The sequence below is a fragment of the Buceros rhinoceros genome, unplaced genomic scaffold, assembly GCF_000710305.1.
Source record: "Buceros rhinoceros silvestris isolate BGI_N320 unplaced genomic scaffold, ASM71030v1 scaffold2651, whole genome shotgun sequence".
Taxonomy (NCBI): Eukaryota; Metazoa; Chordata; class Aves; order Bucerotiformes; family Bucerotidae; genus Buceros; species Buceros rhinoceros.
In genome coordinates, this window is record NW_010393510.1 from 28,520 (window position 1) to 45,959 (window position 17,440).

At 42.1% G+C, this 17,440-nt stretch overlaps 1 protein-coding gene across 1 annotated transcript in view; it reads right to left on the minus strand.

The window, feature by feature from the left end:
* The window catches only part of STX7 (syntaxin 7), a 26,255-nt gene extending 15,280 nt beyond the window's left edge, over positions 1-10,975 (minus strand). Inside the window, exon 1 of the mRNA XM_010144857.1 lies at positions 10,894-10,975. Within this exon, the coding sequence (XP_010143159.1) occupies positions 10,894-10,975 (82 nt within the window). The remainder of the gene's footprint in view (positions 1-10,893) is intronic.
* Positions 10,976-17,440: the final 6,465 nt, after the last annotated feature.

Here is a 17,440-nt window from a genome sequence, read left to right on the forward strand (position 1 = left end):
CTAGATCTAATACATATCCACTAGCTGATGAAAGTTACTCAGCTACTCTTAGACAGGTCACGTGCTCAGGAACAGGTCAGACACAGTTAATGATGAGCCAGAGAAACAATTAAGACCTAACTTGAATTCCTGCAGGGGAAATGATTTAAGAGTCAGCTCATGTTTACTTTTACTAGTCAGTGGAATCTCTCCCTACAGTTAAAAGGAACAAAAAAACCAAAGGCACAGAAAAAAATAGTGTCTCATATAAAAGGTCTCCTTTTCTCTACATGAGTTACAAGAGCAGCGAGATTTACAGTGGAAATATTTACATTTTTTTAACAGATAGAAGCATTTGAGAAACACTATCCAGCCAGATCTGCAATACATACTGGCTTTTCCATAGATAAAAACACCTCACATATGTGATCACAGGCTTTCCTTGCTTAACAGCTGGCTTTTAGCTGGCTAAGAAAGAAGAGAGTTTCATCTCCTTTCTCCTCATCTTCCTTTGTTTTTCAGCTGGCTCTGCGAAGCTGTTCCATTAGCACAAGTAAATCCATGTTGACATAACTGTTGGTTTTCCTTTTTGAACATGAAAATGTTTAAGATCACAGGGGAAGTTTCAAACTCAGAATAAATAAATTAATACAATGAAGGCCAAAACAGAGGCAAGAAGTTGCTTAAGAACATAAGAGCCAATCAGGTTATTCCCAAATGAGAATTAATAATCACTGTACACACTGTAACACCACAGTATTGTTGCGGAAGAGAAGACAAAAAACCCAAACCCCTTGAGTAAAATCCCAATGTTTGAAAGAACTAAGAAGAGGGAAATGCAGACTGTAAATCACCAACCTTCTCTAGCAGGACTAAGTGTCCAAGCACCACATTCACCTCCAGCATGAGACAAGGAAAACTGAGGATGATCTTACTTTGGAACTCTTACCAGTAACCCCAGCTACTGTAGAGAAGCTTTCCCAGCTTACCTACAACCAGCTGTCTTCCCATCTCAACCTCCTTTCTGTTTAACATTTGGAAAACCAAACTTTAAACCCTCAAGTGGCCATGACCAAGCTTCATGCAGCGTTACAGCTGGTGTGTGAATCAACACATAACCCACAGAGTCCTAAAGGAAGGCCACAACACAGAAGCATGAAATTGGGGAGGGGGTGAAATATGTTCAATGAGTGTTGCTTATTACCCTTTTGCAACCTGGAACCTCACTTCTTACTTGGATCACACAAGACTGCCTTATAGCCACGCAGTAGCAGTTTTCTTCAGTGCTACCGTCCAAGCCAGACCCACCACACCGCCCAATTTCATCAAGCTACAGTCTAATGTTTCACAGGAAATGCAGCACCTGCTGGGTGTGCTTGGTAAAAAAACACCGGCAGGTACAGCAGCAACAAACGCAGAGGCATGCACTGCAGAGAGCAAGAACCAGACAAGCAGGCAGGGTGAGTACCATGCAACCTGCCTGACACAACGGCAGGGCCTGGGACCTGTCACAGGAAGAAGGAGCACAGCACTGTTCCAACTGCAGCTACTGAATAGTAATCATAATGGTGAGGGTCCCGCCACCTCTGCCACGTCTCCTTCTTTTACTTAAAAAGGGACAGATAGGGTTTTAGGCACTGCCTAAGGTTCACAGGACTATAACAATGGGGATTTAAAGCGACGGATTTTCAGTCATCTTCCTAGCTCCTGAGCCCAAGTAGAACAAACAGCAAAGCAGTCCTTTGTGTGCACCAAATGCAAAGTCTGCTCCACGTAAGGCTCAGGCTCAGCTATGGCTTCATATGGCAAATAAGCAGCAAACAGAACACCAGCACAGTCACCAGTCAGAAATGCTTCGTCAAAGACCTTATATGCGGTTGGGTAACTATAAGAAACTTCCTACTTGCTTCCAGCTGAACAAGTGAGTCAACAAACATCACATCCAGTTACAGATTAAGTTGTGTGGAATCTAATAAACTTCAGAGTCACTTCAGAGCAGGCTACTGGCACAGAAGAATTATTTGTAAAAATTCCACCAGTTCAAATTGCTTTTGCCTAGGGATAAGAGACTTCCTCAATTTATTCAAACTCAATTCAATGTGTTCTCCTTCTGCACTTCAGCCAAGGGTGCTTAACTCAAGATGGACAGAAGCTGCAGAAAACATTCCTGGATGAATCTTTTATAAAAGCAGTTACACATAGCAACATAATGTGGTCACAATAAATTCAGCAGGCTCAGGTTTTCTATATGAGCAAAAATGTTCCTTTAAAGTTACTAGTAGTTCACATTCACTACAGTTTTAATAAATCACAGTGCTGTACACCTTGCAAACCCCACCTCAACCAAGAGTGACAGTTCACTAGAGGAATCAAATCCAGCATACCAGCCAAAAGACCCCAGCTTAGTAAAAAGCACCCCCTCACCCAAGAGCTTACCTAATTAGAATCAAGTACCTAAAAAACATCAGTAATATTGGTTTTAAGTCATTTGCTTTATTCTGTCTTAACTCAGTGCGTAACACTGATTATTCTAAAACAGGGTAACACACTAGCACACAGAAACAGGAACTGAACTGTGTGTTGGAAGGAGAAAATAAAATAAGGATGGGAATGAAAATTGTCTTCAGACCTTTAAGGACTAAAGACTTGTTAAGTACAGGAAAAGGGGAAAACATCAAGTCTTATATTGTACCCTTTCTTCTTGGATTTTACTAGAGCTTCTAGTAAAAAACAGAATCATGCCCCCAGGTGACCAGGAACATCAGCAACAACGTCTGGAGTTCAGGATATGCTGCCCTGAGTTTTTTTCAGTGCTGTTATTATTATTTTATGCTAGTGTACTACTGTACTATAATGGTCCTTCAAGGACACAGTGAAGTGGGGTTGAAGTAGTGCCTGTTGTCCTTACGTGGGCGTAGAGCAAACTAAATACACATTGTTTAAGCGCACGATAATTCATCGTGTGATCAATTGTTACAGCTCAACCAAGGGGAATTCATTAAATCAAGATACAATCACTTTATATTCACATCCTAAAACATCCCTGGTAACTCCCTGAAACCCCAAAGTTTGAACGTTTCTCTAAAGAATACGAACAGCTTATCAAGTTACAAAAATGATTCTGCTGCCAACAATGGCTGCACACTCACCATAAACCCGAGCCATCTACATGAAGAAAGCATGATTTTGTCAGGAGCTAACATGGAAGCAAAGACATACAACTCATCACAGCCTGGCTGACACAAGCAAGTAGCTGCTCTTCTGGGGGTCACTGGCAACAGCCACTGGCCTGGGTTTGTTCTGAGCCCTGTGCAGGGGAGCAGCCTCCTGCACAGCAGCAATACAGATTTGATAGAGGGCTCTCTGGACAATCAAACTGCCATGCAATCTCCTCTTCGTTTCTTTGCAAGGGAGAAAACCCAACTGAATCGAACTGGAATAGGTATAGGTATTTTAAGTACCTTAGAGAGGGCTGCTAAATCTAAGTCCCTAGAGACAGAAAGAACACGAGGACCCTGGCCACATTCCCTCCCATCTCTGTTGCAAATGCAGGCTGGTTTGCAGAAGCTAAGTCCATTTATACTTGTTCCATCAGCAAAAGCAATAACTGCAGACAAATTGCACGTCTTCACTGGTCACCTTGTATTTATAAATTGCGCAGTGGTATTACAATTGCTATTTAAACTGCTCCAAACTAAGATGGCTTCATTTACAAAGCTCTTCCATCCCCACCACCCCCAGACTAGTCAACTAAGGCAGAGCAAAACAGGGTAGGATGAGGAAAATTCTGTCTTTTCTGCGCATACTGACACAAAGAGTGCTCTGGGCTGTACATGGAAGACCCATTTTTCACTCTATTCTGCCACTGGCATAAATAAATCCCTGTACCTCTTGTGCAATGTCATCCACACAGGACAGTTTTCATACTTCATTTCCCATAAAAAACCAAAATATTTTTAACAAACAAGACAAAACACAGGAAAAATAACAAAACTCTCCAAATTCACAAATAAATCAGTGAGGCATAGTACCTCAAGTATAGGTGCTACACTAACTAAGCCTTCAGAAACAGCATGCAAATGATTCATGCTTGAAGTTTTCAGAAATCGTTTAATTTCTACAAGAACTATGGGCTTCAAGACTTCACCTCGTTGTAAAAGACAGGCATTTAGAATGACCCAAAATATCCGAATTCCTCCTCCTATTATCCTCCATATTCTGGTTCTGAATTGGATATAGTGTATTCAAGTTCAATTCCTCAGCCTTGGAAAAGCCCACAAAATGGAACATGAAGGACTATAATGGGTGTTTAAAGCCCCTAAACAACCAGCTTTTTCGAAGCTGTACTGTAACTTCATTCTAAGTCCAAGAAACCTTCCTGACAACAGCAACAGTAATCAAAAAAAGAGATCTGTTTCAAACAGTGTGCTCCCACAAAGTTAAATTCTGGTTAACTGCAGCTAATTGGACATTTCTGACTTTCACTTAAAAGTCTCAACAAGCTCTACTTTAAGTTTGCTTTAAAATCACACCTGTACAAACCCACACTTCAAAAATAGACAAAACAGAATTTTGTTTTCATACAGCTTCTGATTTCAACACCTCAGCAATTTCACTCGCCCATCTGTATCCTTCTTTAGCTAAATCATGTGAATCTGTTGGTGGTACAAACACAGTGGCAAATACAGGTTTTCATGCTTGTTTCAGTCTGGTTTAGCTGAACATTTTAGCTACCTACCAGGCTTAAACCACAATAAAAAGGCATCTATCAGAACTCTTAATATTATTCAGGGTTTAAACTACGTGTATGGCTTTCTACAGTTACCTAACGTGAAAAGGAAAGTCATATGATTGATGAAATTCAACTCCCATTTTAGCAATGTTCAGTGGAAATGCTGGCTTATAGAAAACTTGAAATGCCCAGGAACTGGCCAAACTTGCTCTCACAGGAGAGGTATCACATGAAGAGGGATCTCTGCTGGTTGAACTGACCTTCTGGGAATGTGCTCTGTATGAATCAATGTTTGTGCTGCCTTAATGAACAGAAAAGAAAGCCAGCAGAAAGCAAGAGTCCTAATGAGAAAGAAGTTCTCCGAGCCAGGCAGACTCTCTCTAGCCATATGTGAATCGTGGCTACTGAATTTTAGTTTATTATCTTGCAATATGCAGAGCATATGTTTCTCCAGCTGGGCTGATTTTCAGCATGAACAAGCCAAATACTCTATCACTGACCTTGCCAACAGTGAGCAAGGGTAGATTATGCCATTCTTACTGACTTCACAACTACCACTGCCCAAAATCCTTCCACGACCTTTATAACCTGGAGGAGTTGGGAAGGGAGAGACAGGGAGGTAATATGAATGCCTCACTCCAGCTAGCACAGGTTTTTTTGATTACAGTTTGCAAACCAGAAATTCTCTAGAATTCAAAGACTGGGTGGACCTTATCAATGCCAAGCTTTGTTCTCTGTTCCCAAGCAAATGGCAGCATTCTAAACCGCTTCTAAACCTACAGCTCCCAAAGCCTGGCTTAAGATGCCAGTGGAGACATGACAGTTATTATCTAGCCTGCACCTTGCTTTTCTTCGGGAAATGCACTGAGTGACATATTTGGTAGCTATGAAGCAAATATTAAGAGTAAAGCAAAACAAAGGCATACAAGCCTGCTTCCTCAATGACCTATACATGGGATAAAGACTCGAGAAGTATGTGGGGGGGAGGAGAAACCACGGCGGGTTACTTTTTCTTGCATAGTTCCTGCCAGAGACAAGAATTGAAACTTTCCAGCTGAGTAGTAGAGGCCCTCACTCCTCTAACCAAATCCTTCCTACTCTCGTAACTGTGGAGTTGTCCCTACAGACGAACACTATTCCCATTTGCTCCCTCTGGAACATCTTTTGAAACAAAATGCTTTCCCTCTTTTAGGTACCCAAGAGAATCAATTCTTTAAAATGCAGAAAACCTTCAAAAACCTGCTTCCCCTCACCTTCACAGTTGTAAGAAGTCTGAAATTAATAAATTTTAAAGCTTTTAAATTACGCTTTTGTTTGTTCTACTTATTCTACTTTCATCTTTCTGTTTGATGAAAGATCAGATTTCCTCTTGTACAATTCCCTACATACTCTTCAAGAAGACGAGGAGGGGAAAAAAAAAAAAAAAGAAAACCAGAAACCACAATATGGACTCAATGCTCTCATACTAGGTATACCCCCAGTATGGTACATGAACATGTAGACATACAGATTTGTAAGCAGGCAAGACTTGTTTTGTCATAAGGAAATATTTTTTTGCTAGCTCATCTTGTTTCAGTGCATCACACTCATTCCTTGTCTATCCGGATGCTGTAAACGAGTAACCAACAGGAAATATTTCAAGGAAACACTGAAGGAAGGCACTGAGATTTCTCTCAAGTTAACAGCGGCTGTCATTAAGCTGCCACATAAGGGAGAGTGCAGCCTGTGAAACTCAGTTCTGGAACTACTGCTCCTTCTGTAAACACTGATTAAAACACCTTGATAAAAGGCTCTCCATCTGCAAAGCCCAGACAGGTTGGAGCTCTACACCCTCCATCATTCCTTATATTCTGTTCTCCATGTTCTTCATATTGAGAAAGTTAGGGACAAACCTCAACCACCTTTAAATTCGTATTTCAAAAGTCCAACACAATGTGTACCATCTAGATTTTATAATCAGACATAAGATAGGGCTGGAATGAGAATTACAGTTACTTTGGACCAGATTCCAGACAGACTGATTTTCAATCCTTAATCATAAGTAGTGCTCTAGTAAGATGGAAATTTAGCAGCTGCCTAAGCCTAAGAGGTGCCAAAGCTCATTATACACTTTTTTTACTTTATTATTTAGATCTGACATTTCCCTGGCTGTTCACAGACCTGCTTCTGGTCACAGTTAACAGAGCTGACACCAAACCAGCAAGACATGGCTGCAGGCATGGCTGACCTCACCGAGGTTCAGCACACCACACTGCACCTCATTCCAGCACATGCAATTCGGGCTCCTCAGGTTTTTCAGCACTGCTCAGAGGGTCACATGAATTCTCTACAATCGCTAGGAGTGGGTTTGAGAGCGTAACCCTCCCTCTCCTACCTGAGGCCTGTGTTCTGCATCCAATGTCAAGAATGGCATTAAGGTCTGCAATTTCAGTTGCCCGGTAGAATAGTTTTCACAAAAGGCATGAAGGACTCGTTCCCCAAATCTCAGCTTGGAGATGTCACTGATAAAACACATTTCAGGCTGAGGAAAGCAGGCTCCATTCCCTACATGTTGCTAAGTGATGTTACAATCACTTATTTCTGCAGAAACGCTGGAAAGGCAAAACAGAGAATGGATCCTGTTTAAAAAGCAGCTGAAAGACTCTTCTTTTCACAGAATGCCCTGGGGTTTGCAATGCCAAAAACATACAGGTGTCCTCCTGGCTTAAGTTTCTAAGAGAGTTCGGGAGCGCTGGCAGCACTGCAGGATGCCTCCCATACGAGCTCAATGCCATCGTAGAGGTGGTCATCAAAATGACCCGGCATTGTCCCCTCCTCCAAAGAAACTAACGGCCCACTACAGATAGCATTTACTGTAGTCGTTCACCAGCCCTCCAGGCAAGGCAGAAGTAATTTACAACTCCTAACACATCTTCAACATAACAATCCACTGCCTGATTGGATGAACAGATCAACAGAACCTGTCCAGTTAAAAGGGTGCTAAGCTAACCTAGCTGCCACCTGGTACAAGTACAGGTTCTCTCCATTAACTCAGAACAACCCAAATCAGAAAGGTTTTTGCAACTGATAAAATTACTGAAGTGCTGTGCTAAACTGACAGAGAGATGAGCTTTGCTTGTCAATCAGCGGCTATACGAAAGAAGAGAGGTAAGGATCACAAGTACTAATATGACAGCAGCATCATGTGGATGCATTATGAAAGGTGCAGTATTTAATATATGGATTTTATCTTGTATGTGCATGGCACATTAAAAAGTTAATCAAGCACCAGCTCAGACTTATTATTTGGAGGGTGTGTAATAATTCAAGGAAATGTTAGAGTAAAGATTGTTGTTCTGAACAATGCTGCTTCCTATAAAACTCTGGTGCATGATGAAATATTGGCAGCACAGTGTTGTCTAATTCAGGAAGTTCTGCATTTCTCCCGCTAGTTAAAGGGCCAGCTTCTAGCAGGGGCGGGGTGGGGGGAAAAAACCAGGTTCCCCTCAACTGATCTGTATCTCATCTTTATCTCTGTAGTGCTTGTTTGCATGTTAGCAGAAGCGTGTATTAGATTGGAGGTACCTCCTGAAACAGTTCAGTAATTCAAAACAAAACTCTCTCACTCCATGAATCTCACTCTGAAAACCAGAGTACCCGCACAGCTACAGGTTAACCAAGAATATTTCAAATGTGTTGACACAGAAGTGCAAAATCAAGTCAACTGCTGAGAAGGAAAAACATGGATTTAGGATCAAGATTCATGTTTCTCTTGCCCTCCCTCCCTAACCAAGATTATAAAGTGAAATCTAAGAGACACCTGCTCAGCAGCTGACTAGCTCATAGCAGGTTTTTCCCATTTGACCTGGTAGTTCCTGCCAGTCACATCTTCCAACTGAAAGCTGGACAGGTGCTACACAAGGGAAAAAAACAGCTAGAAAAATGTACATAAGGCCTTAGAGAGCTCAGTGCAGGAAACATTTTCGGTATGCCCACAGGATTCAGATCCTCATAAAATCTACCAGAGGAGAACAGGCTACAAGGGTAACTGAGTGGTTACAGTTCAGTCAGGCCTACAGAAGAGCAAGAGATGGAGTGCAGCTGTGTACCTACCCATCCTAGGGGTGGCTGGAGTTTTTGAAGGCAAAGTTCCTATTTCTGAAGCCATGCTAAGAGAGATAGTGGGACTAAGAGAGATTTGGACTTGGGTTTTGGAAGGACAGAAGCAACTGTCTATTGCTTGAACATTAGCTTTACAACCCTCTCTGTAAAGAGGCTTTTCCTGATACCTAACCTACAGAGTCAGTTTGTTAAGTTTAGGTTGAGAAAATACAACCCTGATGTATAGAAACTTTTCAGTAAAGCAAAACTGCAATTTTTCTTCCTGTCTGTTGAGATTTAAAGAACTCTGAAAGAAAGTACATGCGTGATCTTCCGGATGTTAGAAGTTATGCGTTGGGCTAGTTGATTAGGGTCCCCAAAACCTGCACCGTACGACATGGCTGAGTAGGTTCACTGTCAAGATCATCCATGATGGGAACAAGTCAGACAGCCTCCACCTAGAAAGGAAACCTAACAAGCCCCCAGAAAAGAGAGTTACATTAACTTTGAAAAGGGAAGGACAGCAGGACTGCACGTAACCCCTGTGGCATGTATCCTCCTATCTAAGCCTGGGCAGCTTGCTTTTAGTCCACCTTGTTTCTCACAAGGGGAGGGGAGACACAGCAGGAGCAAGAGAGGAGATGGAAAAGGCAGAATGAGACTAAGGACTCGCTGAGTCCAGCACAAGACGGTTAATTACATTCAGTGACTGTCTTCACAATCTCCAGTTTCGGTCATTGATTTCACTTCACGTTTTCACCTGACAACCGAGACGGGGGTTTTTTTAACATCCTGGAGGCACAGCGTCTGTCACGGGTTGACGGGTATCTCTGGAAGACCACATTAGAAGCCATGAGACTGAATGAATTCACTGAGCAGACTTTAGGAAATAAAGCATAAGGGCTTTTACATAGAATCATCTGTTGGAAGAGACCTTTAAGATCGAGTCCAACTGTTCACCCTGCACTGCCGGTGTCCCTAAACCATGTCCCTCAGCACCACATCTACACGTCTCTCAAACACTTCCAGGGATGGGGACTCCACCACCTCCCTGGGCAGCCTGTTCCAATGCTTTACAACCCTCTCTGTAAAGAGGCTTTTCCTGATACCTAACCTACAGAGTCAGTTTGTTAAGTTTAGGTTGAGAAAATACAACCCTGATGTATAGAAACTTTTCAGTAAAGCAAAACTGCAATTTTTCTTCCTGTCTGTTGAGATTTAAAGAACTCTGAAAGAAAGTACAAATTGTAGCTGAAAAAATAGGCGAGCCCAACCTGCGCCACTAATCTGTGCCACAAATACCAACTCCTAAAACTTGCTTTGCAAAACAAAGATCAAATTTTTAATGAAAACTGACATTACTTAAGTGATCAAAATTCATTTGAAGTTGTAATAAAAAAATACCCATTTCTGCATGCACACTGCATCCTGCACAACATTAAAAAACATGCATGAGAAAACCTAGCCATATGCCACTCACGGCTAGCTCCCTTCTGAGGAACAGTGTCCTTCGCCTAAGTTGTGAAATCAAACTGTATTTGCTTCATATATACACACGCATAAATATAACGGGAATTGGAGGGAAAGGGAAAAGGTCTGAAAACCCCAGCAGCCTAACTTACCTCCAATGCGAACAACTCCAGGCAAGTGGCATGAATCTAAGCACAAGTATATTAAAAACTGCACAGTCTTTCTTACACACCTGACATGTACTTCCAAGGTCAAGCTTCCAGGCCACAGTTTCTGTGCCTGATAAACAATTCAAGTTCCAGCAAATATTTGATGCAATCCATGCTCAGCAAACATCTCGACCTACCACCTTAAGGCGCCACATAACTGGCCAGGACAAAACTGGCTTTACCAGCAGTCATCTTACTAATTATTTGCTTGGTGAAAAAAGAGGGGTAATACACTTCGCCAGGAAAAATCACAACCATACATATGAAGGACTGGATCTGCTGTGTGGGGTGTTACAAACCTGTCAAATGAGCAGGTCAAATCAAAGAGTGAATTCCCATGATTGAATCTGAGAAACTAATCTCGAAAGGGGGGCACCACCAGTATTAAAAGTTTTATATAAAACATGCATAAATGCAACTTACAGCATTGCGTGATCTTCTGGATGTTAGAAGTTATGCGTTGGGCTAGTTGATTAGGGTCCCCAAAACCTGCACCGTACGACATGGCTGAGTAGGTTCACTGTCAAGATCATCCACGATGGGAACAAGTCAGACAGTCTCCACCTAGAAAGGAAACCTAACAAGCCCCCAGAAAAGAGAGTTACGTCACGGTCATTGGTTGATAACAGTCTTTATTGTCTTAAAGAAGAATACCTAGGAAAAGATTAAAGAAATCTCCATATACTAATGTTTACCCTCTCCAAAAACACAGTACTTCAAAGACAGAATTTAAGGGAACACTTTCTTAATAAAGTATTACATAAGAACATGACATCCTTTTTGCATTTCCTTCAGTAACTCTTACTGGCAAGATTCTTAATAATACACACAGCTTAAGATCTGCAATTACTCTACACCAGCTATATCCCAGAAACTACCCCCTTTGTCAAACTTCTCACATATTTTCCCCACTGTAAGCAAAGAAAAAGTATGCATTTTCATTTGTTTCCATTCCAGAAAGAAGTTGTACACTTGATCTGTCTGTGCCAAATCCTCTGATGAATTATACCCCAAACCAATTACATGGTTATTTCCATGTCATGTATCACCATCCCACCAATATAACCTAGCGTATATACACCACTGGAAGAAAACCCAGCAGATACCACAGAAGACATCAGGATGAAGAAGGCACCCACTTCTCTCTAAACACCAATGAGTTGTATCAAATTCAGTTTTAGTTGTAATCCAGTTTCATCTGAATTCTGTGAATTGCCACACTATTCTGTTTCAGCTGCTGTGTTTCTCAGTATGAACTCGTTTTTCAACAACTTGGGTATACAACTGCATTTTACGGGTGTTTCTTGCACCCAGAACTATCACGCTTTATCTAAAAAGGTCCAAATCTGATAACACAAATACTCACATACACACTTGCCCTGAATGCACACATATACAATGATGCAGCATGTAACTGTCAGAGATGTCTTAGCCTGCTTTCCATTCATACAGACCAAACTCCAGCACAAGGTCAAGGATACTCTAAATCTAGATTAGCAAATCATAGCTTAGGACACATATGCAAATCAGAACTGGCTACTTGTCTGTTCTGCAGTGAGAATGCAGACTAATCAAGCACACGTTCCAACACAATCCCACAACTTCATCCTGGCTGCGCTTAGTGTTAACTTAATCCCTTCCAATCTCCTGCATATCACCTTCAGAGGTTCAACATTTTAATCTCACCGGTTCCCCGCACTTCCACTGTTCAACCCAAACCATGTGCCTTCCAAGCAGCATCCTCTTCTAGCCTGTCATCTTCTGGTTAACAGACACTGCTAAAACTCAGTTTCAGGGGGAGGGAGAAAGCACATTTAAATGTTTAAACAGAAAAGAAGGAAATGAAAGGCCAACTGATTCGACAAGTGTCATACCAGGTGTGCTACAGTTTGCAAACCCAAGACATTACGAACTCTCTGAAAAAAGAAACAAAACAAAACAACCTAACCAGTCCTTGACGCCAAATAATATTCTCTTTCGCCTTTGGAAATGCCTGTATTAATACAGCACAGCAATACCCTGGCTGTTTTGTAACATGATGATTTTCATCGCTCTCTGATACAAAATGATCTCTAGTAGAGCTGCCAAGACATTGCACTGGTCAGACCCATGAAACACCCCACCAGAACTTCACCAGGGATGTAACGACTGATGTTAGGCTCATCCCTGCTGCCCTGCAGGTTACATTACCTACCCTGGACGAACAAGCTGGTGCTACCGTGAAGATAAATCCTGCATGATTTTGAAACAGCTGCTGTGCCCGGGGTTCCAAACACTGCTTGGAGTATTTAGGCTGTGAGTATCCCCTAGTAATGATCGGCCTGACTGCAGATGAGGTGGCGGGGAGTGTATTTGCACTACGTGCTTACTGCACAATTGCCCACAAGTCATGCTAGCTCCCTGCAGTGTTGTTTCCTGCCTTTGTACCCCATGCAGATGCAAGTTATTCTGGGTCACAGACTAAAGTCTGAAGTCAGTCAGTCAGCTTAAATCCCACTTATCTGGTCCTAGGCTGTCATAACAGCCCTTGTTCTTTCTGGAAACTCTAGGCAAAATGGCACTGAATTTGTCTTGCAAGATCAAACCCTTGCAAACTTTAGAGCGAGTAAACGGCTCTGTGCCTTGGTGTGTTGACTAAGTAAGAAAACTCTATCAATTTAGCAGAAAATACATAGTCATAAAATCCAAAGATACCACATAAAAGAAGTTAGTTTGGAAAAGAAGATTTCTCGGAACTGTTGACATTGTTTTTTTCTTCTAGAAGTTACAACTCTTTCTAGAGTAGCATTTCATTAGTAGCATGCCAACTACAATGCTAGTGCTGGCTAAAAGTACCTTGTAATTAAATATTATATTTAATATTAAAAGTTAAAGCGCAGGTGCTCAGGAGAAGAGGCAGCAAAAGACCAAATTACCTTGAGTAGAAAGGCTATAGAACTAACTGAAACAATAATTTTCTCTCCTTTCATATTTGTATTCACTGGACAGCTGCCTGTAACACTGTTCTCAGCAACAGCACTACAATCAAGAGGTACACACAGAATACTTCATCCAAGTCTTGACAAAAGCAGCTATTGACTTTTTTTTTGTCTTGAAAATTTCTACAGCTAATTGAAAGTATCTTTAAACAAGCTACATTGTGCTATACTGACAGATGTACAGGTTGTGTAATATGTAAGACTTAAGAGTTTTTCAAATTTCTAGCTCTATATCTGGGCAGCCAAATGCAACACCTAACAAGACGATGTTCAGAGGAGAGATTGCACAGTCCGTGTGTTATAGTTTAGCTTGTCACCTGCTCATGTAGAGCTCTCTAACTGTTGATACAGTTCTTTGTACACACATTTCAGGTGAGATTTACAGTGAATTTGTAGGATAGTGGTGTAAATTCACAGCTGGTTTACTCCACACAAATACTTTCACCAGCAGTGCAATTCCTGAGTATGATAACAGGGTAAGTTACTGGCCTGGGGAACAGAAAGAGAGGTAAGGGGTCAGCCATCAGCTCTCATCACTTTCCCATCTTCTCCACAAACTCTTCAACACTCGCTGAAGCGATGCCTCTCTCTACATATATAAACTTTAAAGAATCCAAAGGATTGCTCTGTATTTTTCTGGATTTCTGCATTAACTGGTTCCTGCATCACACTGTCACACCATACCAAAGCAAAAGATGAACTTTAGGATCAACTTGTTTTCTAGAAAGATGTCTATCATGCACAGAAAAAAAATCCGCTTTTCCCTTGGTTATTTCCAGTCAGATCACTACCGAATAGAGACAACAAAGCGGGAACACCACAACCGAGCAGCTCCCGAGTGCCATTCTTGAATGCTCCATCAGGCCACAACAATGTGATGTGACAAGTGCAGCACGTTAGATCTCACCCACGAATCTTGCAGGCTCCAGCCAGCTACGGTCAATAAGCACCTCACCTTTTTTGTGTTCTCTCATTTAGACATTCTAAGAGTTTTCCTTCCCCTGTAAATCCAGCCCATGTGTATTAGCATAAGAACCCTTAATCAGTAATTTTACTGTTTAAACAATGTTTTAGCATCAGGACCTCAAAATGTTTACATGGATCCTTAACTTTCAGAAAGCATAACATACTTGCTGCATTCTATAGAAATGCTTGGAAATTTAAATCTGATCTGAATTAGGGTTTTACGCCTTTAAATATCCAGAGACAAGTCATAAGGCTTTCTTGTACATGATTGTTGTTTTTTCTAAGAAAAGGTCACAGAAACAAAGCTTCTCCTAAACAACTCCTAAATGTGACTTCCTTTGTAAAATACTGCCTGAAAAAAAGAGCAAAAATCCTTCAAGCAGGGTGAAAACAATGGCAAAAATTACAGACTTCGGCAAAAAATTGCAGCTAGTCACAATTTTAGCTACAGAAAATCTGTATCACGGTAACAGATATGATTAGTAAGATTTCTCCAATATGACATTGCTCATTGTATTTCACCTCAATATGTATTACCCCCCAAATACTGAGAAGAGACAATGTGCATCTACAGAGTGACTCTGGCACCTGCCTAAGACGACCCAAAACACATCACCATCTTCAGACAGCATCTGCTGCTGACTTCGGCAGTAAACTTGCAGCAGGTAAAATTAATCTTAAAAAAAAAAATTATCTTGGGATAAAGGGCAAACTGTACACTGGAAGAGAAGTACTCCCTACTACAGCACCTGAGAGATTCTCATAACCAACTGACAGCAACTGACTTCATAATATACAGGTGAACATTACATCTGTCACTATTTTCTCTAGCAGGGATGAGGGAAGTTAAGTTTTTTCTGGGTTCATCTATTTCCTTCCTCTTATGCTAAAATATTTAGAGACAGAGATGGTACTTTCCACTCTGCTTTTACAGCTCCTAATGTGCTGGAATCCTGATCCACAAAGGCAGGCTGGGGGCTACCACAGTACAAAACGTACTATTGAGCATAGCAAACACAGACTGACAGAATGTCAGGGGTTGGGAGGAACCTCAGGAGCTCATCTAGTCCAACCCTCTGCTAGAGCAGGTTAGACAGGATGGCATCCAGGCGGGTTTTTAATATCTCCAGAGATGGAGACTTCACAACCTCTCTGAGCAGCTTGTTCCATGCAAACAAAACAGCAGTAAAATTAAATCTTTCCTGCCTTCTGAAAAGAAAAAAAAAAAGTTTCCCAATTCTTTTTATCATCTAATTTCAGGCAGAATTAAAACTCAAATTAACACAGGGTGGGAAAAGCAAGAAAAGTTTATTTAAAACTCCCTGCTCTAACACAGCAATGCTAACATAAAAAGATGTCAAAAGGCAATTTTCTATTCCACTCTGCCCAATTCTCTCAGCCTTGCCACATTACTCATGCTGAAATACACCAAAACCAAGCTTACATCGTGCCATGGCTAGAAAGGTGGGGTTTTTTTTTTTAAAAAAAAAGAATTATTTAGATTTGCCATTGGTCAGTGGTTTAGTCCTTTCCCTATAAAGGATTCTGTCGAACAAAGATGTAATTTAAAGCAGTGGCATTTAGAACTTACAGAAAGCTGAAACACTGCGAGGCCTAATGGATCACCAACACTCAGCATATATGGCTAAAAAAAGAATGTGCTTATCATTGGCTGATTCATCCACACCAGTATGTACAATGAACTCGGTGAAGGAAACACATAGCTCTCCCAAGCCTAACAGAACATACGAGCTGGCTGGGAAATGCCTTAAGTATGAGAATTATTTTTCCTAGGAGTGCACAAAGCATTTAGAGGCCTGATGATGAAGCAGGAGTAGGAAAATGAATGCTGGGCACCAGTATTATCAGGGAGAGGAGGGAACGAGAGGGTTGAAAATGGACCTGAGATGACTGTTTTAAAGTGCCAAGTTTCACGTGCTGCTGGTAGACGAACAACATCTCATGGGAAAATGAAGATGGACCAGAACCACAGGACATCTCGTGCACTACATGTTCTCACCAACACCTCCTTAATGGCAGCTTGGTCACTTTAAACTGAATGCTCAGATCAAGTACACCGAGGAAGAAGTTATTTTTGCACAAAATGTGATTGCACCGGGTGCTGAGTCTCTCTGAGGCCTACCAGGTTGCTACTGACTACATATAGCTCATGGTCTCGCTTTTCTCCCCTCTGCCTCACTAGAAGTTTCACTTCAGTATAAGCCACCCAGAAGAGTGCCACTTCATATTCTAAGACTACATGAGACGTGTTCATGAAGAGAACACAAACACAGTTCATAACAATGCCACCGCTGGGCATCAATTCCTTCTAACTTTAACATATTTTAACTTCCCCCCCCCCACCCCTTTTCCTTCTTTTCTAGTAACAGCACTTGCACAAAACCCCAAGCTCCAAGCAGCAGTGCTGCGCTGCCAGCCAAGCGCACGCCTGGATGACGGTCGGTCAGGAGGGCTCCGCTCCCCCTGCCAGCACAGCTCTCTGCCTTTGCACGGCTCGTTCACTAGTGGCGGTGGTCTCAGCACACGAGCGAGCACATCACTCCTGGCAGTAAGTATCCTGGGATTTTACCACTGAGCTTCACCTAAGATGCAGCACCTTGCATTTCATGCAGAGTGGAGTGAAACCTTCCACTTCCTTCTACAGTTTCAAGAAGGGCCCATAGCTGATGCAGCGGGGAGTGGTTCCACAGCAAAGCAGTGATACGGTCGGGCCAGGCCCGCGCTCGCTATTTACGCCGGCTATGTTTAAACCCTCCCCTCCTCCTGCTGACACGCTTTGCTCACCTCGGCTCTGGACTGGCTCGGAGAGTGTTTCTGTACGGCGAAGGTGACCACCCCCCCCTACAATCAGACACTAAAACACCAGCTGTAGGCCCCCAGTCTCTCCCTGGAGCATTACGGGCAGCCTCAAGCTCAAAGCTCTGATATCAGGGGGACGTCACGTGGATATCAGGGGGGTGTGTGGGGGAAAGGGGGGGTGACACAACCGACAATATCACAAAAAC